Here is a 27,962-nt window from a genome sequence, read left to right as displayed (position 1 = left end):
CACTTCCTAAAGGCTTCAGTCAGCCGCCCCTTAAGTCTGTGGCAGAACATGGTCTAGAACCTAAATATCCAGGCCCCCAGCCCAGTGTTCTTTCCCTGGAGCAGCTACTCTCAAACGTTTTGGTCTCAGTATTTTATCACACTCTTAAAAAGTATCAAGGACCCCTGCCAAAAGAGCAATTTCTTGGCTTGGTTTACATGGGCTGTATCTATCAATATTTATACTAGTAGAAATGGAAATAGGACTCCTGGAATGTTTATTTATTAATTTACAAATAAAAATATAAATAACATTTTCATCATATTAGTTTACATTTTAGCAAATCTACTTAATGTCTGGCTTAATAGAGGATATCTGGAGTCTCCTATTTGTCCCTGCCTTCAATCTGTTATATGTTGTATTGGTTGAAGTCATTTAAATAAAGAAAATCTGGTTTCACAGACAGGAGAAATATTTTAATAAAGTTTTCAAAAAAAAATAAATAAAGTTTTCAGACAATTTTGGATATTTCTTTTTGATTCTACAGTAAAGGTGGGCTACACTGTGAAACCTGAAACCATTTCAATTAACTTTTCACACTCTGTTACACTAAAATCCATTGGTCTAGCTTACATTTTTAATATACATTTTACCCATGCATGTTTTTTTTAAAGATTTTATTTATTTATTAATGAGAGAGAGAGAGAGAGAGAGAGAGAGAGAGAGAGAGAGGCAGAGACACAGGCAGAGGGAGAAGCAGGCTCCACGCCGGGAGCCCAATGTGGGACTCGATCCTTGGACTCCAGGACCATGCCCTGCGGCTAAACCGCTGAGCCACCCAGGGATCCCCTCATGCATGTTTTTTACATGCATTTGTCATTTGGAAAATATTGCTTCACTAAATTATGTGGATCTTCCAAATGTTGACACATTCCATTATTCGATTTCAAAAAATTACATTCATTAATGTTACTGCTTATTTAATGAGGACAGTTTTAAGTGTTGAGAGCTGTCAAGTCCATGGGGGTGGATATAAGTTTTCCAAAATTCTAATTTTTGCTTGAAAGCTCACTTTTTTTTTCATTGAAACACTGACAACAAATGCTATAAGTTGTTTTCTGTGAAGTAACAGGCTCATTGCATCCATTTTCTACAAAACACCTGCCAAATAGCCAGTCATTTTTTTCAAGTAAAAATGGAATATTCTGAAAAAGGTCACTAGTTTAGCTTCTCACTCAGTTGCACAAGTGCTATTTCTAGAGACCATCATTGCAGTACAGTATGCAGTGTAAAACCTCTATATGTACTTTGCATTTCATTGCCACATAGACATAGGAAAAACGTGTACTCAAGGACCAAGGTTTAATAAAATTAATTTTTATCCCTCATCAAGAATATGTTGAGGTGGGGCACCTGGGTGGCTAAGTCAGTTAAGTGTCTGCTTTGGGCTCAGGTCATGATCCCACAGTCCTGGGATTGAACCCCTGCAGAGAGTCTGCTTCTACCCCTCCCCCGGTTTGTGCTCTCTGTTTCTCAAATAAATAAGTAAAATCTTTTTTAAAAAAAGAACATGCTGAGGCAAAGCTGGCCCTTTTATTTGAGCTATGAGTGCAAGGTGGTGAGGAAGATGGGAATAACTAGCATAGTTTGGTGGCACTGACTTGGTCTGTGCTGAGGCACCTGCAGCTGTACCCACTATCACCTTTGCACCATCAGTGCAGATGTCAAACACTGAAAAGGGCAACTAGTGTGTTCATTTCGTTATGAAGATGATCATTGGAGCCAGGCTGCTGCCATGTCTTTGCGCTGACATTCATACCTCCTTCTCTTCAGTGTGAATTGGCAGCCCAGCCAGTGCTGGCTCTTGGAACCTGGTGAGGTCCTCATATGGAGTTACGAACTCTGAGCTGACCTCCACACTGATGGAAAAGAGTTGTTTGGTTCATCCCTAGCTCCCTGGGGGCATAACAACACATCAAAGGAGTGACAGCAAAATAGTAAGTTTTGAGAAAGAAAGGGGTTAAAAAATAAAGCCAAATAATGTTGGAGATGGAGGCCAAATTTCGAAAGCCTTGCCACTCACCTATGATTTCCTTCACCAGAATGGGCTGGGAGTAGTACTTAGGCTCACTGGCTCCTGCGGCATTAACAGCCTTCACGCGCACAAAGATCCTTGCATCCGTAGGCAGGCCCGTGATGGTGAACTTGGTCTTCTCAATCAGATCTGTGTTTGCAACTATCCAATCTTCAGCTGGAAGTCCATAGAAGAAAAAGAAAAGAAGGAGAAAAGGTGTTTAGTGAAAGAAATCATCCTAACTGGTATAGTTGGCTCCAAACTAGTATTTTACTCATAATTAAATCAGTCAGAGGAAATATGATTTTGGTCTGGAGTCATACTACATGGGTGAGCATTTTTCATATTTAAATGAAAAATGGCCTAGAATGGCAAATGTAACTGACAGGAAGAAAGATAATCAGATTCTGCAATTTCTGAAAAGCCTTTTATTCAGGATACTATGATACCAGAGTAATCCTGAATCCTTGGCCACAGTTACTGAGATTCAGGATACTAGAATGATACTGAATTACAGTAACTGTCCCCAAGAATTTGGGAGCAGTTTTATTACAATTCAATTGTATAAGGATTGACATAATGATGACATTTGGCCTCCAACAGACGTTAAACTTCAGAACAGGAAAATGCTATTCTTAGGAATGAGAGACACAGACCTTTACAGTCATATCATCTGTTTTATCTTGGCTGTTTTTTATTATGAGGTACTAAGATGGGCCTGGGGAGTCTGATCATGCTCCCAATTAGGAAGACAAGAAGCTAATATCTACAGCAAAAAGGAAACACAGTTCAGGAGCCAAGACCTCATAGGGAATTGGCATAATTCTTTCACCTCAATCAAAAGGTTGGAATTTTTAAAAGGTTTTGGTAGCTTTGTCCATAAAATCAAGAGAGGGGTTTGCAAGTATTTCAACTTCTAAAAGTTTCTATGCATGATGCCCTCAGGGGAAAAAAAGAAAAAGAAAAGAAGTCTTGCACATTTCGCACATTATGAGTTCACTGCCCACCCACCCCCTTGATCTCTGAGGGCATCTGTATATGTGGGGAGTAGATGTACTTCATGCTCGGTCATGGAACATTCCCAGAAACATTATCATATAGTAAGAAAGTCTGAAAGCTTTCAGAAAATACTTTACCTGGTAGATCATATGCAGCCTCCCCATTTTCATCAGACTGTTTTGCTGATGTACCTTTGAGAATCCGTCATTAAAATTAATTAAAGACACCCACTTTCACACCAGAAGAATATCGTATCAGTAGTCAGCATTCTCTGTTAGTAAAGTATGCAAAGTATGCAAAGATATTTGTCTTCAGAGCAGTGACGGAAGAGACTAAACACAGTAGGGAGGGAGACAGTTCCTCAGGAGAGCCACAGCCTGCTCTGTTCAGACTGTGGTTTTTGTCCTGAGGCACCTGCCACAGAGAAGAGGAGGAGAGAAAAGAGGCTGGGCACTTCCAGTCGTGGGAACGAGAGGCAAAGAGGAACAAAGCAGGACCCTGAAGAGAAAGGAGGAGCAGGTCCTGGACTGCACACAGTGAAAAGGCCTAGCCTTCCACCTGTCTCTGCTGCCCTGGCCTGGGTGGGTCCTCCCAGGGACCCAGGGAACAAATGCCCCCACTATGCGGTCTGTCGTCACAGGATGGAGGTGAGTGCCCTCATGAGAAAGCCAGCCCTGTCTTCCCAGTGGCTGGGGGGGCAGCTCCCGGTTGCCACGACAACGAGCTCAGCAGTCAAGATGACAAATGGCACCCTCCCAGGGGGCCACATGCACATGGGGTGAGGGAATGCTGCAGGCTGGTGGGCTGGGGGTAGGGGCACCCCACTGGCTTGGGGTGATGCCTTTCCAGGTTGTCAGAGAGGAGCAGGGGAGTGAAAACCCTGGAAACTTCTCCTCTCTCTTTTATCCCTTTCAGGAGTATCAGGGGGAAGGAAGAGGGAGCCATAGTATCTGGTGGCTGCCAGGGCACGTGGGTTGACACCAATTATTTAGAACCTTGAAAAAGAGATATGTCTTTAAGCCAATGGTCAGATTGGGAGCTAAAGTGCTGATATTATCAGAGTGAAGAGACAGTTGATGAGAAAGTGAAAACAGGAGACAGAAAATGTGCTCAAAAGAGTGAGGAACTGGTAAAGGAGAGACTTCAAGAGAAAACAGGACGAAACAAGATCAGAGGGGAACAAAAATAGCCCATCCCTTCACATCTGAACCACATTAACTGAGGAAAATGGAAGAAAGAAAATGGTGTCCGAGGGATGGGGAGGCATATGGAAGTTATTTGATACACGAGGAGAAGTTTTAAGAAAGAAAAGAAAGAGCTAGAGTGAAGGAAGATAGCAAAGAAGAGTAATGTGCTGCAGGCATTTAAAAAAAAAAAATCAAAAAACCAAAAACCAAAACAAGAGAAAGGCAGAGTCAAAACCAACACACGATCTTATCAAAGAAAGAATTTTCTTACAGAATAAAACCTGACATGTCTAAAAGCATTAAACACTACAGAAAATTAGTCTGGAGGACAACAGCCATTAAAAAGAATGAAGAATAGGGCAGCCACATAAAGAAAGAAAAGACCACAAGAAGAAAGATATACACGAGAGATATACACGTTATGAAAGAACTTCCATAGAAAGCTAATTCCAAAACGTTATATGGCAAAATATATACATCATAATGACTGTGTACAAATACATATATGTATATACACATATACATATATATCTACACAGACCACACACAAAATCATGTAAAATACACTTGGTTGTATTTTATCTAAGGTGGGTAACATCAAAATGACAGCCATCTATCATTTTGCTGTATCTTCTTACTTTTTAAACCTATCAGAAAGAAAAGAGTAAAGAATTTGCTCTGTTTCATACATACACAAATGCTCGTCCTCAGCAGCCACATCCCATGTAAGAGTGGGAGACTTTGCTGGTGGGGGTGATATAAATAACCGACTGGACTACTCATCATTTTTTGACATGGGGGCAGGAGGAATGGAATGGGAATAAACCATACCTTGAAGCGCTCAAGAATCTACCTGCTGCATTAGCGACACCCCCCGCCCCCCACTGGGACTCCAGGCAACTTTCCCATAACGTCCCCACTACTTTTGGTTAATAACTTTCTAAGCCCTGGAGAATTCAAGCAGAGCGATCTGTGAGTGAAGCACGGGAAAATGGAACTGTTACCAGGATGCCTTGTCCCCCCCATCTTGCTCCCTTGCAACCGACACCAACGCTGGTCGTTTCCAGGGACTCCCCTATCCAGGGGCCTGGGATTTCCTTTTCAGCAGTTTTCTCTTCATACAAGGTTTCTTTTCTATGGAGCTTTTCCTCCTGGGAAGGTGCCTTTGTGTTCACATTCCTCATTTCCCAAATGTACTCTGTAGTTTCTCTTTCCTTCATGTAAGATCTGCGTTTGGGATCTGAAGGGTTTTCTCAGAGGTTAAGTCTTGGTCCGTGATTTGTGGAGGTGGGAATAAGCTTCCCTGTGCACAGGTTACCTACCGTCACTAGAATGGAGCCTGGGTTCACACTGGGACAGTTCTATTCACCGATTTTCACATCCCATCAAGCAGGAAATCAAAAATCACAAGAGGCTTTCAATGAATTTCATATTATTTTTGGTTTTAGGTACACTCTAGCCCACATTTTCTTGTGTTGTTTCTCTTTTTCTATTATTTCTATCAACATTTCTTTTTTGCCTGTTTCTCTTCTCCTCCTAAATTAAAGTGATTACATTTTTATATATTGTGACAAGTTCCTGTCACATGCAACCTATTGTATGTACTCTGGGATTTAATGCTGCTTCCTCCAAGCACTGAGAGTTGTCCTTTAATAATAATAATAACAACAACTCTTCTTTAACTCCTTCTTCTCCTTCTCCTTCTTCTTCTTTTCCTTTAGGAAGGCAGGGGATGATCACTGCTAGACAAATATATAGTCTCTCCTTATCATCCAGAAATAAGCAGCACTTTGATAGCTGACCTCTGCTCTGTATAGGGTTTAGAATTTCCAACTTGCTTCATCCTAACTAGACTTTTATTTTGCTTGGTACAATTTAATTCCACCAATTCAAGAAGTGGAAATCCCTGAAGTTTTGTCAGAATCCCTTCCTCCTTGGGCATCTTAGACCTTCTTATGTTGTCTGATCCGGCAGGATATTTTTGAGATCTCCATTTGTTAGTATTGAGTACCAAAGAAGGGCGAAATTGTTATCCATCTTGGATGACCTTTGCTCATTTTCATTTTCGATAGGAAGGTGAGGATTTCCCAAGAATGAGCAACAAAAGAAATGGGGGAGCATATCTCACCTATTGATGATGGTATTCATCTTAACTACCAGTTGTACTTACTTCCTTCAAAGCAATACTCTAGCACATAGCCATCTAAACCTGCTGCACCAATCTGGTCTGGAGGCCGCCACTTCATCGTGACAGTGGTGTCAGTTACAGAGTCCACGGTCAGAAGGGTAGGAGGGCTGGTTACAGCTTCAAAATTTAAAAAAAAAAGAGGGGAGGGGGGGCAGAAAAGAAGAAATTATTAACTATAGTGTTACAGCACCAGCTGTGATAAAATGAACTAGAATACAAATAAAAATATACACATAAAGCTCATGTTTTAATAAAATTCAGTGAAGATTCCTTAAGCAGATGCTGTGTGGAAGGCAAGGATCTGCTAGGCATAGAGAATTTTAGAAACATTTTCCCTCCGGTTTGGGAGGTTAGTGTGGGAGGTTGGGAGGGCACAAAGAAATCGAAAAAAGTTAAAGCTTGAGATCTAATGGTCCAGAGAAAATCCCCTATCCCTCTATATTTAAAGTGTAAACTCTTGAACCAAATCTTTTTTCTATTGAAAAAAAGTACTTCACTACCATAAAAGAGTGAAGACATCTTATCTTGGTTTCTTTGTCTTTACCCAACTGTCTTTGTTGGACTAACAGATAACATTTAAGGTGTGATTGTAAAGCAAAGAGACTCATTTCCAAGTGTGCTTTCAAAGTGGTCTCTTTTTTAGTCATAGTGTTTACACCAAGGTGCTGGTTTATACCTTCAGAAGGACAAATGGGGAGTGGTCATGTGTCAGCAGACTCAGCTACCTGTTTTCAGTGGGAAGTAGCAACAAGATAAGTAGCTCTTATAAGAGCTCTCACTGGAATTCTGGTAACAAATCCCCCAGTTTATGTTATAAAGACATTCAACCCTACCAAAGCTGTTTTTCATTTCTTAGACAGAAAATTGCCCCTAATTGCCTCCAGCCTCCAGCTCACCCACTACTCTAAGAAGCTTCCAGGTCTGTTCCAGTTAGAGGCCAGAAGGAAGCAGTCACAAGTCAGAGCAATGATTTCCATGACAGACATACATCTCTCTTGACTCACCCAAAGGAACAAAAGGCTTGGAGGGCATACTGGGCTTGGAGATGCCGATGGCATTGACTGCAAAGATGCGGACCTCATAGGCCACACCTTCAATCATCTTCTTGGGCTCAAAAGTTGTTTCTTTGCAGAGATCAAAATTTAGCCTCATCCACCTGGAGCTTTGTTTCTTCTTCCTCTCAATGAAGTATCCTGCAAGTGACACAAAATGGAAACTGAGGTTTTTCCATGGTCTCCAAAATTAAACTTTGTTGGGTGTTGAAATTCTTAAAATTTCCCATATTCTTAGCACTCTAAGTGAAATATTCAGGTATGCATATATTTTTAAGTCACCTTATTCCATCAGTTGTTTGAGAGAGATTACAGGGAATACAAACATTAATATTATAGGATATAGATAAAATAATATTAAAATACTAAAAACAATATAAGAAAATTGTATAGGAAGAGAAAGAGAGAAAAACAAATCAGATATGTAGACTGTAGAAACTTATACCATTTCTAGGGTTGATTAAAAGATTTGACTCCGAGTCCCAACAATGTAGGTAAAAAGAGGGAAATGACCAGTTTTATGAGCTTCAAGTAGAAAAAAATTCTTGTTACATAGGGAAAGGAAATTTTTCTAAATATTTATCTCTAAAAGAAATTTCTTCATAGACACAGCTCTGTGGAATGAGACATTTACTGACTAGGACAATTTAAAGTTAGACTTATAGATGTTGCAAAACTAGATGATAAATGTAAATGTCAAATAGAAAAAGAGAATAGGCAGCCAGAAGATATTCATCAGGGTTATTTAAGTCTCAAGTACTCACAGAGAATTCCAAAATATAGTTCAATTTGAGTGGATATTTAAAGTCATGGTATGATGGGTTTTCTGCTAAGTGCAATATTTTAAAATGTGCTCTATGTTAATGAGCATAAAGAGGATTCCAACTCCACTGGCAGTTCCACAGACTGACCAACATATAGTTACCTAAGATTGGGGACCCTCCATCATAGGCAGGAGGCTCCCAGTTCATGATACACCAATCATCTCCCACATCTGTCACATTCGGTGCCACTGGAGGATCAGGGATGTCTGTAGCAAACAGAAAATGGAATAGAATAATAAAATAAAATAAAAGTGAGAGCATTAAGTGTTAATTGGAAAATAGATTTTTTGGTGATAATCATCAAAGCAGTGTTTTTTCTAAATACTTTTCCATGTTTATTGAGATGCACATAGTAACTAATTTAGGCAAAAAGTCACACTCCATATGGGATAGGTGAAGGTGAATCTGATAAAGATAAAAATAATGTTGTATTCAAGTCCTTTAAACTAGCATTGCAACATTAGAGAACAAGCTCCGTGGAAGGACACTTGTCCTTTACCTTGAAAATGGTAACTAAGAAAACTAAGAAATGATTGTCTAAATATCAGAAGTGATTTTGTTTTATGTTTTTTAACTACAAAGTGAACTAGCAGAACTGAATCAAGGACTAATTGTTGTAAATCAGTTGGAAGAATCAAGATGTTGACTAGTACAAATCCAAGTTGAAAATGGCAAGCTACTATGTCTTGTTAACACAGTTCAGCGCCTGATAAAGTGACCCTTGTTTCTGTTCCATTTGGAATATACATCTTGAGGGAAAAATAAAGTGAGATGAAGAGACCACTTTATTGGCCCACCAATAACCTGCGGGACTCATTTCACTTGGTTTCAGGCTTATGAAAAATGCACTTAGGAGGTCATCTAAGGACCGAGACAGATCTTACTCTTCCACAATGATTGTGATGTTGGAAATTATTTAGCAACTGTGTTTCAGTGACTTTAGAGGGCACCAGAAAGAAATATGAGTGTGGAGAGCTAATGACCAGCAGCCCCAAATGGCTGACTTTAATTATGCATTCCTGCAATTGGACCTCTAGGCAAAGAAAAAGAAAAAGAAGAGAAAGAGAAAGGAAGGGAAGGGGTGGGAAAGAAATTTTTAAAGAGGAAAGGAAAGAAAAGAGAAGGAAAGAAAAGGAGTGGCAAAGGTAGAAAGATGGTGATTTCTAAAAGACAGCTATACTGTGTTTTTCTTTGTTGTGTATCCAAAAGAACTGGGAGAACCAAGAGCTGGCAAAGTCTACTCTGGATGTGGATTCATGTCAAGTTGATTCTAGAAGTCTGTGGACCCGGAGGACTTACCTACAACTTTAATCTTGATGCTTGCATGTGCTTCCCCAGCTTCATTTTTCAGATTTATGTGGTAAACACCAGAGTCATCTCTTTCAGCGACATCAATGACCAGGGTGCTGCTGTCAGGGTAAGATTCTGCTCTTATCCGGCCGCTGCCCTCCATAATGGCCTAAGAAGGAGATAAACAAAATATGGCACGACCTGTATGACAAGGACTACCCCAGAATGCCTTAGAACCTAAGCTGGATGTGGTGCCAATGCCTAAAAAACATATTCTTGGGGATCCCTGGGTGGCTCAGTGGTTTAGCGCCTGCCTTCAGCCTAGGGTGTGATCCTGGAGTCCCAGGATTGAGTCCTACATTGGGCTCATTGGGCGTCGGGCTCCTGCATGGAGCCTGCTTCTCCCTCTGCCTGTGTCTCTGCCTCTCTCTCTCTCTGTGTTTCTCATGAATAAATAAATGAAATCTTAAAAAAAAAAATTCTTAGTGTGATCCCCCGCCAACCCTAAGGACAGAGGTATTAACATCCCATATTGCACAGAAGAAAGCTGTGGCCCAGGGCCGTATGGCTAAAAATGAGAAGAACTGGGATTTGTCTCCAAAGCCCACTAACCATAAACTCACTGAAGAAAAAGCTGGAGGACTAAAAATATGGCTGCAGAAGTGTTATTTTAGGAGAGGAGCCTCTTTGTATGTAAAATTATAACACTAAAATTTATATCAGGGACTAATCATTATTTGCCTATTTCCTTATACATCTTAAAAATTTAGAAATACTGAAAAGGGCTGAAGAAGCCCAGAATGCTGATTTTCCATACAAGTTGTTAAGAATGGATTTTAAGTTGTTATGTATGGATTTTTCCCTTCTGATGGGACACAGGACACAAATGAATGTCTAATTCCCAAAGGAAAGACAGGGTGAGGTTGGGCCTTCCATTATACTTTCTTTTTTTTCTCCTTTGCCTCCTCCTCCTCCTTCTTTTCCCTTGTCTTCTCCCTCACTTCTTCCCTTTCTTCTTAAACCAGAAATTTAAAATAGCATTCCATTTTTCTGCTTCTTAGGTCATATCTCTTATGGACAATGAACAGCCAGTTATAAAGAGAAAAAAAGAGAGAAGGCCATGGTAATTTAGAAACTGGGCAATTTTCTAATAACTATTAAATTAACTTGTAACTCTTTTGGGTCTGGATTGGAACTTTTACATCTTCAATAACAAAAGATTGTGACAACAATAAGAATACTGCAGTAGTTTATAGTTTTCATAACTCCTCCTTTTTACAATAGAACAAAATTTCCTCATATTAGCCAAATTCTTTTTTTAAAAAAGATTTTATTTATTTATTTATTTATGAGAGACAAACAGAGAGAGGCAGAGACACAGGCAGAAGGAGAAGCAGGCTACTTGCAGGGAGCCCGACGCAAGACTCAATCCCAGGACCCCGGGATCACAACCTGAGCCAAAGGCAGACACTCAACCACTGAGCCACCCAGGTGCCCCCATATTAGCCAAGTTCTAATCTTAAGATCATAAAAGATGTTCTGCTTTCTTTTTAATGTGAAAAAAAAATACTTATTTAGGGTGGTGTTATATTATCTTCTTTAGTTTTCTCTAATTTCTTTGCTTGTCTATTGTGGTATCATTTATAATAGAGTAAAATTCACACTTTTTAGACAGTTCTATGAATTTTGACAAACTTGTGTGATTGTGTAACCACTACTGCAATCAAGATACAGACCATTCCTGTGACCCCCAACAGTCACCCAATGTTCCTTCATCATCAACTCCCTCACCCCACACTCTGGTCCTTGGCAGCCACCAATCTGTTATTCATCTCTCTAGTTTTCCTTTCTCTAGAATGACATATAAAGGACTCCAACCATATGTAGCCTTTTGAATCTGTCCTCTTTCACTTAGCATAATGCTTTTCAGATTCATCCATGTTACTGCATATATTACGTGTACCTTCCTTTTCACTGTTGGGTAGTATCCTATTGTATATCCCATGTGCAGTTGGTTCATGCATGTACCAACTGTATGTTTGTACAATTGGACTTTCTGGGTTGTTTCCAAGTTTTGCTAATTATGAATAAAGCTGTTATAAACATTCATGTACAAGTTTTTGTGCAGACATATGTCTTCACTTCTCTAAGGTAAATGCCTAGGAATTTCTTTGAAGAGTTGTAGGGCAAGTTCATATTTAACTGCATAAAATACTACCAAACTCTTCCAACGTGGGTGTACTATTTCGTATTCCCACCAGTGATGTGTGAGTCTTTAGTTGTTCCATATCTTTATAAGCGTTTGATATTGTGTGGTTGCTGTTCGGCTTCTTTCATTCAGCATAATTATTCATCCAAGTTGTTGTATAAATCCTCTATTGCTAGTAATATCCCATTGTGTGGATATCCTATAATTTTTTATCCATTCATTTATTGATGGACATTTGCGTTATCTTCAGCTTCTGGAAATTATAAGTAAGGCTACTATGACCATTTGTGATAATAGAATTTTTTTGTGGGCTACACTGAATTTTCTATGTCTATGATTATGTCATCTGTAATAATATGTACAGTTCTACTTTTTCCTTTCCAATATGGATGTCTGTTATTTCTTTTTCTTACCTGATTGCCCTGACCAGAACCTCTAGTACAAGGTTGAATAGAAGTGGTGAGGATGGGCGGCGGGGGGGGGTGGGGTGGGGGGTCCTGGCTGGTTCAGTTGGTTAAGCGGCTGCCTTTGGGTTGGGTCCACATGGAGCTCCTCATCAGGCTCCCTGCTCAGTGGGGAGCCTGCTTCTTCCTCTACCCTGTTTGCACTCTCTTGTGCTTGCTCTCTCTCAAATAAATAAATAAATTCTATAAAAAAAAAAAAAAGAAATAGTGAAGATGGATATCTCTTTTGCTCCTGATCTGAGGGGGGAAAACCTTCAATCTTTCACATTAAGGAGAATGATCACTGTAGGATTTTCAGATGTTTTTTTATCATGTTGAGGAAGTTCCTTTTACTTCCTATTTTGCTGAGAGATTTTTATTAGGAATGGATATGGGATTTTGTTAAATGCTTTTCTGTGTCTACTGAGATGATCATGCTTATTTTTTCCTTGTTTGTTAATATAGTGAATTATCTTAATTAATTTTCAAATGTGAAGCCAATCTTTGCATTCCCAGGATAAAACCCAGTTGGACATAATGCATTATTCTTTTTATATATTATTGGACTTAGTTTGCTTAATTCTGTTTATAATTTTTCATCTATGTTCATGAGTGATATTAGTTTATAGTCTTCTAATGTTTTTTTCTGGTTTTGCTATAAGGGAATAACTGGGCTTCAAAAAAGAGTTGGGATATACCCCTATTCTCTTTTCAACTTTCTGGAAGAGTTCGTGTAGAATTGGTATTATTTTTTTCTTAATCTTTGACAGAATTCTCCAATAAAGCCATCTAGACCTGGAATTTTCTTTCTGAAAGGTTTGTAACTACAAATTTCATTTCTTTAATAGATATGGGGCTATTTAGTACTGACTTAGTAGCATTCTGCAAATTCTGATATGTGGTATGCTCATAAATATTTTCTAATTTCCCTTGTGATTTATTTTTTTTTTGATCTATAAATTATTCAGAAAAAAGTTAGCTTCCTAATATTTGAAAAATTTCCAGATACCTTTCTGTTATTTCTACTTAATTCCATTGTGATCAGAGAACTTTGCATGAATTAAATCCTTTTACATTTATTGGGGCTTACTTATGGCCTATCTTGGAAATTTTCCACATGCAATTTTAAAATAATGCCCATTCTGCATGTGTTGGACTGTTCTATAAAAGCTAATTAGATCACGATGGTTGCCAATATTGTGAAAACCCTGAATATCCTTACTGATGGTCTCTCTACTTGTTCAATCAACTACTGAGAGAAGAGTATTGAAATCTCTAATTTACCTATTTTCTTTGCAGTTCTAGTACCTTGCTATTTGATTTCTACTTCTCTCATCTGTTCTTTGTGCCTCTTTTTCTGCCTTTTTTAGATTAAGTATTTCTTGCGACTTCATATTATGTCCTTTGTTGGCTTATCAGCTATAACTTATTATTTTAGTGCTTCCTTTGGGGCTTATCATCTACATTTTTAACTTTTCAGCCTCCCTTCATGTGATATTACAATAATATACCTCTCTTTCAACCCTCTTAATTCTTACTTTCCATCTTTCCCCTCCTGACCTTGTTTCTTTTGTCATAAATTTTACTTTCACTTATGTTACAAACACCACAATGCATGGTTATTACTTTTGTAATAATAAAAACCTCATGTTTATCTATGTAGTTATCATTTCTGATGCTCTTCATTCCTCTGTGAAAATGTTTCCATCTGGCATCATTTTCCTTCTGACTTAAGGACTTCTTTTAGCATTCCTTGTAGTGCTAAAATTGTCCCAGTGACAATTTCTTTCAGCTTTTATATATCTGAAAATTATTTTATTTTGCCTTCATTTCTGAAAATTATTTTTCCTTAGCACAGAATTCTAGTTGATAGTTTTTTAGAATGTATAGAATTTTTTTAGAATTCATAGAATTCTAGGTTGACAGTTTTTTTCCTTAAAGATGTTACGCCACTGTTTTCTCACTTGCCTTACTTTGAGAGAGATCTGCTATCACTCTTGTCTTTGTTTCTGTATATTTAATGTGATTTTTTTCTCTGCCTACTTAATTTTTCATCTTAACCACAGGTTTTGAGCAATTGGGTTATTATGAGTCTTGGTGTGGTTTTTTTTTTTTTTTTTCTTGGTGTGGTTTTATTAATGCTCCTTGTGCTTAGGTTTTCTTGAGCCTCTTGAAACTGAAATTTTAGTTTTTATAAAATTTGGAAAAATTTTGGCCCTTATTTCTTTTAAAAAAAAAAAAGATTTTATTTATTCATTAGAGACAAACAGAAAGAGGCAGAGGGAGAGGTAGGCTCCCTGCGGGGAGCCCGATGCAGGACTTGATCCCAGGACCCTGGGATCAGGACCTGAGCCAAAGGCAGATGCTGAACCACTGAGACCCCCAGGCATCCCTTGGCCCTTATTCTTTATACATTCCTTTGTCCTTTTTAGGGACTCCAATCACACATATATTTCACTGCTTGAAGTCCTAAAGCTCAATGATGTTCTTTTTTTTCTTCCAGAAAACAGAAATTTATTTTTTGAATAATAAAAATAATTATTTTTAAGAGAGAGAGAGTGGAGTTGAGGGGCAGAGAGAAAGGGAAAGAGAGAATCTTTTTTTTTTTAAAAAGATTTTCTTTCTTTCTTTCTTTCTTTCTTTCTTTCTTTCTTTCTTTCTTTCTTTCTTTCTTTCTTTCATAGAGAGAAAGAGAGCACAAGGAGGGAGCAGCAGAGGGAGAGGGAGAAGGGAGTCTGAGGTGGGGGCTTGATTCTAGAACCCTGCGATCATGACCTAAGCTGAAGGCAGATGCTTAACCAACTGAGCCACCCAGATGTCCCTGGAGAGAGAGAATCTTACGCAGGCTTCATGTCCAGAGTGGAGCCCAATACGGGGATCAATCTCACAACCCTGAGATCAAGATCTGAGCTGAAATCAAGAGTCAGACGCTTAACTGACTGAGCTACCCAGGTGCCCCAATAAATTATTTTTTGAAGCAGACTTAGACTCACTGCAAAGTTTAATGGAAAGTACAGAGAGTTCTCATATATACCCCTCCCAACACATACACAACCTCCTCCACATCTGACATCCCACATCAGAGTGGAATATTTGTTACCGCTGATGAACCTACACTGATACATCATTATCATTTAAAGTCTATATTTACATTAGAGTTAACTCTTGTGTTATATATTCTGTGGGTTTTTCCAAATATATAATGACAGTGTCCATCATTATAACATCATATAGAATAGTTTTAATGCTCATAATATATTTTATATAGGGTGCCACAGAATGACACTTGTACTAGTTTACCACTCCAACCTTATTATTCTCCTCCTCATACACTCTGACCCATCCATACTGGCTTCTTTCCAATTTCTTCAACACATCAAGGTCATTTTCTCCTCTTCTCTTGTCCTTTGCACTTGCATTGACTTTACCTGGAAATCTCTTTCCTTTGATCTTCACATCTGGTTTTCTTGTCCTTCATAGAGACTATTGTCATTTACCTCACAATCACTTGCTAATCATATTACTCTGTTTTTTTAAAAAAATCTTCATAGTACTTATTACTATCCAAAGTGATTTTGTTCATTTATTTATTTAATAATTCATTGTCTATTTCTCTTCAGCTTCATTGTCTGACACCCATTAGAATGAAAAATGGGATCCTGTTCACTGCACATAAAAACTTGCCTGGTGAAAAAACAAACAACAAAACACACACACACACAAACACACAGAGACTTGCCTGGTCACATAGTAAGTAGTTAGAAATATGAAAAGTAAATGCATGATGATTATATTTGCCTGAAAATCAGTGATCTTTCTTAATCAAAAGGGATTATATCTATACTGAACCCCTATACATATATTTGCTTTCTTCTTTCATCTGACTAATGGAAGTCGGGAAGTGGGATGGGCAGTGTTTGTGTGTGTGTGTGTGTGTGTGTGTGTGTGTGTAAGTAAAACAAACCTTATCAGCACGGCTCCAAATGGCTTTGGGAGGTGGCTCTCCACTGACAGGAATCTCAAGACGAAGCTTGCTTCCTGCAATTACTGTCACTGTATTGTCAGCATCGAGACCATCCAGGATGATCTTAGGAGGATCTAAAATATTAAATATAGCCTTTGTCATCAGACAATCATTTCCATTATGAATAGCTGGGCTAGTACTTTGCTAGTGCTAAATATTGGTCGTAACCAATATTTTATCTGGCCAAAAAGAACATGAAGAGTCAAAGTAGTTACTGCCTGGCAATCTTGCAAAACTACTTCACTATAAGACTTCGTATAAGGATCAACTGTTATGATTAGTGACTTATACCAATTCATGTATTTTTTCTTTATATATCATACTTTTCAATGTGTTATATTTCCAAGGTAAGCGAAAAAACACCAAAAACCAAGAACACAAAATTCTGCAATGATTTATCTACTCACCAATAACATGAACTTTGGCAGGCAAAGTAATAGAGTAGGCATCTGGTGCAAATACATAATCACCTTCATCTTCAAGGAGAGCATTGGCTATCACTAACTTGTGGATTCTAAGGAAATACGAAAAACGTTTCTAAGAATTTACAAAGATTTAGATTGTTTATGGCACAACTGAAGAGACCCTGCCCTTTATCTGATTAACTTATTTAGTGCAGGCTGGAGAGAAGACAGACCAAGAAACAGAAAGAGAGAATATGAATATGAAAGCTGAATTTTCCTCTTTATTGGTATACTATTAAATATTCATCTTGGAGTATATGAAATTATCTGCACAAATACAGCCTGCTTATTATGCATGCAAGAGTTTATTATTCCTTTCTCATTACATAGCTTTCAAAAAAGACTAAAATATAACATCTCACTAGTGCCACACTTTAAGATTTAAGAAATTACCAATAATAATCTTGATTTTGGCTTTATATGCCAAATCTAAAAGCAGGAGTTCTTAACTTTTTGGGGGTCAGTGAATATCTGATGGACACCATCGATTTGCTCTCTGGAGAAAAGTGTGTATTTCTGAATACACAGACCTTGCTTACAGCTTTAGAGAATTTATGGGGCCCTCTGAAGTTCATTTATGATATCCTAGAATTCATAGATCCAAGGGTAAGAACGCTTGCCTTGGATTTTTGCTAGATTCTAGGATATTATGTCCACCCCAAAAATTGTGAAAGCTCACACGACACTTACTAGTTAGGGACAGTTAATCCATTTTGATTCATTCCTTAACTAAGATTCAGTATCATTCCTTTAACCTCATGTTTGATGGAAAAAAATGAGTTGATGGCATTTGAATAGACAAAGCACCATGCCATGAGGTACAAAAAAAGGAATCACTGGTAGGACAGGATGTAGAACAGAGAAATCATGTTCTTGCTGTTTGGAAGCAAAGAACCAGACATAGATCCTCTCTTTATGACTACTCTCCAGGCCTCCTCACCAAATATGTTAATTTAAAAGGTAAAGAAAATAGATATGGGGATCAGCCCTCCCTTATGGATCACCTAACCTGCTTACCTTCCTTTGTGAACAACCTTCAGACGGTCACTTTCCTGAATAGGTAGGCCATTTTTAGTCCATTTTCCTGATATGTTTTCAGAGATTTCACACTTCAAGCAGATTTCTTTTCCAAGGTGTACAGTTTGATCAGTCAGAGGTGTCAAAATCTTCAGAGGTTTCACTACAGAAATAATAGATAATTATAAGTGCCAAACCCAAACTCCAGACAGGCCAAGATGGTATCTGGTTTTAAAAAAATGAGAATTTGTTCCAGTGCAATTGATTTGTTAGGGGACAACTGGAACATAACACAAAGTTTGTGCTTGATTATGCATGATTTCATTCATGAAAAAGAGAAAATGGCACCCAGCTGACTGAGCCAGGTAGGACTGCACAAAATGCATGCGCACACACATACACACGCACGTGACAAATATCTACCAGTTACCTGAATTCACCCATGCAATATGAGCCACATTCATGCACATTGGCGATTACCACTGTCCATCCAATTCCAAATAACCTCTTTCTACCATTTCACAGTGGCTCACTAGCTGCAACACTTCCCACACCATTTCCACAGGCAAATTCCAGGTCTCATTTAACATAAAGTGCCATATTTATTAAGTATTTGATGTGTAAAACTATGATACTAGTTTTATTAGGTTCTTTTTTTTTAATGCGTGGCTGACAAAATTTTTGAGTGTCGTGCCCATCATCTCCCTTTCCCCAATTTGTCTTGTGGTTTTTATTGCATGAATTTGTACAGCATAGTGATTTTAGAAATGTGTATACTGCATTATAGTAGAACTGACTGTAATTACTTTAAATGGCTACAAATAGCAGGTAAGGATCTGTCTATGATTGAAAAATCTTCTTGGTATTAAACTAAAATGGACACAATTCTGTGAAGCATAAGGAGTGTAACTGAGATAACCTCTGAATAATTCAGTGATCCTATGGATCACAATTGGACTAAGAAAGAAGTAAGGAAGCAGGGCTTCTTCTCTGCATGTATTGCCAAACTTCCTGTGAGATTTGCTATTTTAATTTTCATGGCTAACTAGAAGATCCCGACCCTGCTGCTGAGGACTGACTACTATTTGGGGGCATTTGGGGAAGTACATGAACTCTCTCATGCCTCTGGATTCTAGCAGCAAATGAGTTCTTACAACATTCTCCTTTCAGCCTCCTTGGTTTGAGCAACTTCCTTTCTACTCCAAGTGTAGTTGCAGAATGTTGAATGTTTATTCAACAAGTAGATAGCAAATTCATTCATGGGTTATGCAAACATGAGGATTTTATATCATACCTAAGTATTCACTTTCTATATATGTGGTCTTTGGATTAAAGTATTTCTTTAGTATTTGGATAACTTCTCTGGCAGGTGATTTTTATACTCCCTGATACTGTTTTACTATTAAATTGAGTAGTCAGTTCTATCTCAGAGATCCTGACTGCTATGACATAGACATTCAGTTAGAATGGAATCCAATTTTACATTTTTAAGATTGCCACAGTAGAAATCAAATAGACTGAAACTTTCCTAAATTTGAATTTACAAAAGGCAACACCATTAGTTAGCCAACTTGGAGGATACTCAAGGAAATCTTACTTACAGTCAACACTAAGCTTAGCAGACGACTGTCCTCCTGTTGTCATTACAGAATATTCTGCGCTGTCAGCCTTCGTTGCTCCTTCTATGATCAAAATATGTTTTTTGCCCTCAACTTTAATTCGGTATCTTGATTTTGGACCAGGGATAATCTCCTCACCATTCTTAAACCTGAGTTAAAATAGATTATAAAATGGATTATAAAAAGAGTTTTGTAAAAGACTCTTCAGGAGATGGACATTATTGGTTTTTCTTTTTTTCTGTATCCTGGAATCTAAGAACTATTTGTTAAATTAAACAATGTATGGATCATTACATCAAATGGATTAGTAATATAACAACTATTGTCTGAAAAATTCCATTAGAAGGACATCAGTCCCTTCTTCCCATTCAAGATCAATCAGATGAAGATGCTAAGAGTGGATATTACCTCTTGACCCACACTAATAAGAACAGCATCATTTAATATGTCTTAAAGTTAGCTATGATTCTAGATAAGAATGAACAATCTACTCTGTACCAATTACCACAGGTACATGCTGTATAATTTATTATACTTCTCCACAAAGCATTTCATTTTAGGATTCTGAATCTCGTAGCTTTAATTTTGAGGTTACTCACACAGAACTTGAGAAAACACCCCCTATCCACACACACACAAAAAATAATACTTTTATTTTTAAAAGTATTCGGTGATTCTTAGTCTAAAATATTTTCCTGTGGTGCTGTGACAATAAGGTAAGTGGGGATTAAATGAAAAATATACATGTAAGTATATTTTTCCATGTAAGTCGCCAGTGTGGCATGGTGAGAGTAAGCGAAGTATACACATTAAGAGCATCCAGGGCAGCCTGGGTGGCTCAGCAGCTTAGCACCACCTTTGGCCCAGAGCATAATCCTGGAGACCCAGGATGGAGTCCCACATGGGGCTCCCTGCATGGAGTCTGCTTCTCCCTCTTCCTGTGTCTCTGCCTCTCTCTCTCTCTCTCTCTCTCTCTCTCTCTCTGTGTGTCTGTCATGGATAAATAAATAAAATCTTAAAAAAAAAAAAAAGCATCCACAGGATTTGGAATCAAACAGACCCAGGCAACTGTAAGCCACCCATTTTTTAGTAAGTGCCTACTTCCCCACATTTATCAACCTAGATTTCTGAATTTCCAGTTTCATAGGTGAAAAAAAGCCCCCAGTATCTTCATAGTTTTAGTTACCATTTCTACTAATGTGAATGGTTATGATTCTTTTCACATGTATAAAAGCCATTTCCTGTTCTCCAATACATGAAGGCACATTTTTTTAATCTATTACAAATAGATAGACGTCTGGAAAGTTATTTACCATTTCACATTGGCGTCGTCTTCAGACACCTCACATTCTAATTCCACTCTTTCTCCACAGTAAGCATTCGTATCTTCCAGCTGTTTGGTTACCAAAATTGGAGGCTCTAGTGTGAAAAAAGGGAGAATCAGAATCATTAAATGTCCAAAACCTGCTCATGACCACAGATTTGTTCACAGATGAAAGACCAACAGTAAGAAAGTGTCATCTACCATAGGGCTATGTTAGATGATGGTAGATGTTTGGTGAGGTTGGGTTTTTTTTTTTACATTTTTTTTTTTTTTCAAAATAGCTGGCAACCCTGGGTGGGGCTTTCCCAATTTTCTCAGAACTCTTCAAATCAAATCAATTATTGTTCTGGAGAGCAGACAAAACACATATCAAATATCCTTCTTCTGGCAAATATGAAATCAAGTGGTAGACATGTCTGATGAAGGAGAATTGGTAACTATGATTCTTTGATTCTGGTTCTAGGTGGATGATAGGTCTGTATTCAGAGGGCCTCAGGGACACAATGTTTTAGTAAATGATCATCTTCCGCAACCTCAGTGTCAGCCTCTGATACCCTTTTACTAGTGAAGCTGGTTTCTAGAGAAATCTCTTTGTGATCAGCTGAATGTACAAAATGAGGATTATCCAGTAGAGCTTGTTGGGTTCCAGAAGCTATAACTAAGAATAATTGTATATCGCTTGCTTGAATCAAAAACATGGGGCATTTTGACTCACCAGTTTGTTTTTTTCTCCCCTCAGCCTTTCTAGTCTTCAGCAAACTTGAAGATTAAGTAGGCTATACAATAACCGCCAGTGTAAAGGAGCTTCCACTCAGAGCCAACCTAACACCCAGGCTGACCCACTTCTAGAGATCCTATTACCTCTGCTCTAGAGCTCAAGAGCTCACCTTGTCATGCTCATTTTGATCACTATCCCTGGGAGAAGGAGCGCCCAAGGCTATTGAAGACGACAGTAAGAAATCTCACTTTACCTCTCACAAAGAGCTCAGTGGAACATTTCTCATCACCAGCTGTCACATAATACTCTGAATCATCCGTCAGCCCACAGTTATTGATAAACATGATTCTTTCACATCCTTTATGTTCAAAGATGTATCTGTTTTAAATAGGAGGGAGAGAACAGTCTGTGACCTTGACTTTATTCTTTCCTTTATTACCAGCAAATCTGGCTTATAATTCAGTAATGTTTAAAAGTCAGGGATATAATTTTGATCTGCCATTTATGTAGCACATCTTACATAGTTAACACAAAACATGAAACACGTGTTATCTTTATAACACATAATTTAATACATATGCCTCTTTATACATAATATTTAATTTCTGTATTTTTATAAAAGGTTTTAATTTCCACTACAAATCAGTAATAATATATTTACTATTTAATTTTTTAACCTATTGTTGGAAAATAGGCTTGGCTGAGGTTGTCAGAGAGATTTGGAACTCTGTACAGTTTTTTAAATGACCAGTTCATTTAGTTTATAGGTAGAGAGGGATCAATCTTATTCATTGATTCATTGATCCCACTCATTGCCTAGTGAGATGTCACATAGATTTTGTTAGGTGAATAAGTGATCATACAGTCTAAGCAGTAATATGAACTTAATCACTAACATAGGCAGTAATTTTATAGAATGTGATGGCCTTTTAATTGAGTTTAAGAACTAGTGTTGTCACATCACAGTAACCACCTACTAAAAAAGAACTTGAGTGTTTGGAAACAAAAAACTAAAAGCCAGGAATATCACAAAATTTAATTGTCTGTGATCTGGATTATGAATGAGTATATTAAGGCATTATAACAGACTGATGAAAAAGTTCTCATTTGGAAAATTCCCAAATTGAAGACTTTAAGAATAAAGCATTACACAACATTTTCTAAATAAAGATAACTGATTAAAATTATGTTTTTGGTAAATTCAAGCCACTTTCAAGAGATTTTTATCAGACTAAACATTATCATCATAAAGTCACTCTGCAGGCATGGCCCCACTAAGAAATTGGAAACCACCTAATTGTACTCCAGAAGCGACAGATTTTCAGGATTAAAGTCTTTTTATAAATGTGCATGTGGCTCCTGTTAACTTAAAAAAATACACTGGAGTTGAAAATCTCTCAGGCTGAGAAGGCTCTCTTGAAGCAGTTTCATAATAAACTAGCGATACCATCAGACATCAGGGATTAGTCTGATTCCTTCCTTTGAGAGAGGGCCAAAACATAAAACACAGGCTTTAAGATACTCTTTTGTAAAAACAAAAGTTCTCTAATTATAAGGTGTTATTTCCAGTTGGTTTATCAAGTATGTATTTCAAATTTTTCAAAGTTTTATTTTAAAAATTGGGAGAAGTTTGGCAATGCTCTGAAATAATCACATATAACATATATTGACACAAAGCTAGAACTAGAATCACTCAAAAATAGTTTGTATAGAATTAAAACATAAAACAAGGTTTTATTTATATAACACTATAATGTTAATGGTTCCAAAATCTATGAAAAGTTTTTATTCTCCCTCCATCTGATTTTGCATTAAAAAGGCATAACTAAAATGTGTTTTTATTTACAGAAAATTAAGTCAAATTACTGTTTGATTTATATAGCTATCCCTGAGTATTTGCAAAGCCCACTTACTTCGTACTGGGTCGAATTTCTTGACCATTTTTATACCATTTCACCTCCAACTTTGGGTCTGCCAGTTCCACAGCAAACCTTACTCTGCCTCCTTTATCCACTTGATATGCAGGATCAAGAATTTTTGCAAAAGCTGATAGAGAGAAAAAACAAAACTATGTCAATATGTGCACACACATGCTATGAATTTAAATAGTTGATGTATGTATAAGAACCTAAAACTAAATGAAAATTCGAGACTCGAAGTAGAAAAAAATTAGGAATCTTCCAAAGTATCCTCTATGTTTTAGAATTCAGTGTTGATTTATATATGATAAGATGGTTTAAAAAATTGAAGAGAATCCACATGTTTTTGAAAGAAACATAAGAATTATTGAAGAGCAAAGAAACTGAGGGTTGCTAGAGGGAGGTAGGTGGGAGGATGGGGTAAGTGGGTGATGGGCATAAAGGAGGGCACGTGATGGGATGAGCACTGGGTGTTCTATGCAACTGACGAATCACTGAACTCTACCTCTGGAACTAATGGTACACTTACTATATGTTGGCTCATTGAATTTAAATTTTTAAAAATGGGGGGAAAAGGAAAAAATAAAAATTGGAAAAAAAGAATTATTGACGAGACTTTAAAAATGATTGTCCTAATTCTTCAGGAAATTATAAAGCACCTAAATGAAACTGAACTTGAAGAACATGCCTATTCTCCTGGCATGACTACTATCAGAATCAAGGGCACTATCTTTGTACTTATGTATGTCACAGGAAGTTTTTTTTTTTAATCACAGAGTTTATGAGATAAATTCAATGACTCATCAAATTAAATAGAATGCCTTTGACTAATTGAAATAGTAGGCTTATCAAAATTTTTGTATTGTGGAAACTTGCCCAAATAATGACACATTTAAAACACTCCTACAGGGGCACCTGGGTGGCTCAGTTGGTTAAGTGTCTGCCTTTGGCTCAGGTCATGATCCCAAGGTCCTGGGATAGAGCCCTGCATCAGTCTCTTTATTCAGTGGGCAGTCTGTTTCTCCCTCTCCTTCTCCCCCTGCCCTTCCCCCCCACTCGTTTTCTCACTTTCTCTCTCAAATAATACAATCTTTAAAAAAAATAAAGATAAATAAAACACTCCTTACCTAAATAGTTTCCTAACTATAACTCAGGATTTCAAAACATTTTAAATAACAGAGGACACAGTAGTTAAAAAATATATTATCTTTGAAAGGTCCTAAGCAGATGTTAACTTCTTTTCTTAATTTAATTATTTTTCCTTGATTTTAATGATAATACTCATTTAGAGAGTTTGGAAAATACAAGTGTGTAATGCCTCATGGAGTTTTTATGCTTGCATTTCCATCATCCCAACTTTGTTATACTATTGCTTAAATAAGCTCACTTCCTTGTATTTTAACACAGTAAACACTAGCTTTAAAGAAAGTTATTTATCCTATACCTCAAGACCTCAATTCAGAGCTAAGTGGTAAGAATTAGATCAGCCAGTGTGGAGAAAAGAGATGTCAGCTTGGCATTCACATGTTTGTGACTCTCAAGGACAACACTTCTAAAAGTTTTGAAGTTTCAAAATAGTGGGAATAGCTGAGTTCTGTAAACAAAGCAAAAACAAGACACTTCTACATTTCTCTGGGCCTAATTGCTCCACCAGTTTACAGGGGGTTGAGAAATAATGGGTAGATTTAAAAAAAAAAAAAAAAGGTGGTGAGAGACTTTAAATTCTATTTGGGCACCCGGGTTGGGTACCCAAATAAGTGAAAACATAAATTCTATTGGGACGTTAAGAAATAATGAACAATAATAGGATTGATATTCCCTTCATGCATCACAAAACGGGTAACTGACCCAACAAGGTACAGGAAATTTGGAAGAGCACGTAATCAATTTAAAACGTATTTTTTAAAAACATTTTTTAAATTAAATTTTAATTTAAATTGCAACATCTCAAAGTATTTTTTTTAAAGATATTTAAAACCACAACAAAATGCAGTCACTTGAGATCCCTAGAGAGCAGCACAGCTATTTTCCAGAACCTTCTGGTATCCGCATCAGGGTGAGAGGTGGATTCCCCGCCTCCCATGAAATTGGTGCAAGACTATGAGGGTCAAACCAAGGAACATCTACTCTGCGCAGGTAAGAATCAAGAATTTGAGAGGGAGGGCGATGTGGAGGCTGGAGAAAGGGGCCCCGTGAAACTCCCAGGGGCAGCGAAGATACGGATGTTCCAGTACGTTCTACGTGGTACCCGTGAGGTTTGACCGTTCGCCGGCTCCCGTCTACCCTCACGGCTACAGATGCCCAGATGCCCGGAGCCGTGACCCGCGTCGCCTGAGGCCCGGGAGCAGGAAAGGAAGGGGAACGCCTGTACCGCACCCTCCCCCCCCCCGCCGCCCCGTCCCCGCCTCCCCGTCCCCGCGTCCCCGCTAGCTGGGAGGACGCTGCCCCGCAGCCCCGCAGCCCCGCCCGGGGGCGCTCACCTGCACTCTTCTTCTCCACCCTGCGCATGCGCTTGAGCCGCTTGAGCATGCCGCGCAGGTCGGTGATGCCATACTGGAAGGCGATCTTCTCGTACTCGTTGGGGTTCGCGTTCTTCAGCAGCTCCCACACGTCCACCTCGGGCTCCTCCTCCTGCTGCTTCACCTCCCTACCCGGGACGGGCCCGAGTCAGGAGCTGCCCCGGCCTCGCGGGCCGCCAGCGGGACCCACTTCCTGGCTCAGCGGTGGAAGCGCTGCGCGTGAAGCCTGGCTGGGGGATGCCCGCAGCCCGGGACACGGCCGGGCCCCTAGAGATCAGGGGTACGCGCCTGCCGGGCCCGTAGAGATCGGGGGTACGCTCCTGCCAGGCCCTTAGAGATCGGGGGTACGCTCCTGCCGGGCCCTTAGAGATCAGGGGTACGCGCCTGCCGGGCCCGTAGAGATCGGGGGTACGCTCCTGCCAGGCCCTTAGAGATCGGGGGTACGCTCCTGCCAGGCCCGTAGAGATCAGGGGTACGCGCCTGCCGGGCCGCCAGAGATCAGGGGTACGCGCCTGCCAGGCCCTTAGAGATCAGGGGTACGCGCCTGCCGGGCCCTTAGAGATCAGGGGTACGCGCCTGCCGGGCCCTTAGAGATCGGGGGTCCGCTCCTGCCAGGCCCTTAGAGATCGGGGGTACGCTCCTGCCAGGCCGCCAGGGATCAGGGGTACGCGCCTACATTAGCATTGTCGCTTTTAGTTAAAAACATAATTTTAGGAAGATAGCAGAAGACATTCTGGTTATGTCTTTACTTCTTTTCACTTGGAAGTTTAAAGAGAAGGTGAATTTGTGAGGAACTTAAGATCCCTTGTTATCCGGGACATGGGTAGGGAAATCATTTTGAAAAGTGGGTTGAGAATGAGAAGATTTAAATACTGATCTATGAAAGGAAAATGATCTCTTTCTACCTTCGTTAATGTACACATCCTAGCTATATAGGAAGACAGTACAAATAGGTCTTTTAAACCTTAGGATTTCGCAAACCTTAGGACTAGGGAACACCTTAGGATTTTCCCTACTGTATTAGTAAATGTGTACACTAATGATTTTTTGCTGTTTTTTTTTTTCTACCAAGAAATTGAAACTGCCAGGTTTTCTTTTTTTTGAAATACGATTTTTGTGGATACATTCACTTTTTAAAAGACAGTTTTTTCTAAGTTGGCAGGAGAAGTTTGAAGCAAAAAATCCTCTCATATTTCGTCTTAAAGCACTGTCTTGAATTTTTTTAAGGCAGGTTGTATATGAATTATGAAAATATGAATGTTAAACTCTAAAGCAAATGGCTAAGTTCCAATGAACAAGGGGGGAGTAACTTCTTAGTGTAATTATCAAAATTATGACCCTAAATTTTGATCACTGACTAAGGAACATACAGAAAATATAAAAAATATATATGGCTAGAAAAATATAAAATTTAAAGTATACTTGTCTGTTCTTATTTTAAAACCAATAAATGAAAAAAAAACTCAAGAATAAACACTCTTTAGGGAAAGAGCCTAGGGTTAATGCAAAATGTAATTTAAATTGAACAAAAAAATTTCCTTTGCTGGCTAAATAGCTCTGATTTTTTTTTTTTTATATAGGTGACTGGGGACAACACCTGGGGACTCAGCGGTTGAGCATCTGCCTCTGGCTCAGGGCATGACCCCAAGGTCCTGGGATCGAGTCCCACATGGGGCTCCCCGCAGGGAACCTGCTTCTCCCTCTGCCTGTGTCTCTGTCTCTCTCTGTGTCTTTCATGAATAAATAAATAAAATCTTTTTTAAAAAAGATATAATTGACTATTTTCATCAGGTTAATTTGGAAATGTTTTAGTGACTACTTCCGGTGAATAATGTGATATGATTTTCCAGGAAAACTGGTCAACATCAATGTGAAAACAGATTCATGCTATCATGCTATCAAATGATGGTTACATATGTTTGCATTGTCACATTAATTACACCTGTTTCCGCATTTTTTAAATGGAAATAGCAGATTGTAATCCTAGTGAAGGGGAGGAGAATATAAATATTAACATAGAATTTAGGGTGGCGTTAGGCAAGGATGACTTCTCAATATCTAATTTACATTGTCATGTAAGTCTGTGCACCCAGTGAAGGAGGATGCTGAGGCA

General features: G+C 38.6%; 1 protein-coding gene across 16 annotated transcripts in view; it reads right to left on the bottom strand.

Annotated features, from left to right (window-relative positions):
- The window catches only part of MYBPC1 (myosin binding protein C1), an 83,701-nt gene that overhangs the window by 16,498 nt on the left and 39,241 nt on the right, over positions 1 to 27,962 (bottom strand). For 9 of the 16 annotated variants that reach the window (XM_072724714.1, XM_072724705.1, XM_072724712.1 and 6 more), the window contains 13 exons: positions 25,811 to 25,977; positions 23,325 to 23,457; positions 21,665 to 21,789; positions 20,683 to 20,788; positions 19,352 to 19,518; positions 17,751 to 17,913; positions 16,677 to 16,783; positions 16,210 to 16,343; positions 9,603 to 9,762; positions 8,405 to 8,509; positions 7,432 to 7,620; positions 6,410 to 6,544; positions 2,063 to 2,230 (listed from right to left, as the gene is read on the bottom strand). In XM_072724714.1, the coding sequence (XP_072580815.1) occupies positions 2,063 to 2,230; positions 6,410 to 6,544; positions 7,432 to 7,620; positions 8,405 to 8,509; positions 9,603 to 9,762; positions 16,210 to 16,343; positions 16,677 to 16,783; positions 17,751 to 17,913; positions 19,352 to 19,518; positions 20,683 to 20,788; positions 21,665 to 21,789; positions 23,325 to 23,457; positions 25,811 to 25,977 (1,859 nt within the window). Of the gene's footprint in view, positions 1 to 2,062; positions 2,231 to 3,189; positions 3,244 to 6,409; positions 6,545 to 7,431; positions 7,621 to 8,404; positions 8,510 to 9,602; positions 9,763 to 16,209; positions 16,344 to 16,676; positions 16,784 to 17,750; positions 17,914 to 19,351; positions 19,519 to 20,682; positions 20,789 to 21,664; positions 21,790 to 23,324; positions 23,458 to 25,810; positions 25,978 to 27,962 lie in introns of all 16 variants that reach the window. The other 7 variants (XM_072724707.1, XM_072724699.1, XM_072724704.1 and 4 more) reach the window with 1 other exon arrangement.

This window comes from Vulpes vulpes, chromosome 10 (genome assembly GCF_048418805.1).
Source record: "Vulpes vulpes isolate BD-2025 chromosome 10, VulVul3, whole genome shotgun sequence".
NCBI lineage: Eukaryota > Metazoa > Chordata > Mammalia > Carnivora > Canidae > Vulpes > Vulpes vulpes.
Note: the sequence above shows the minus strand (reverse complement) of the source record. Positions and strands in the feature narration are given on the sequence as shown.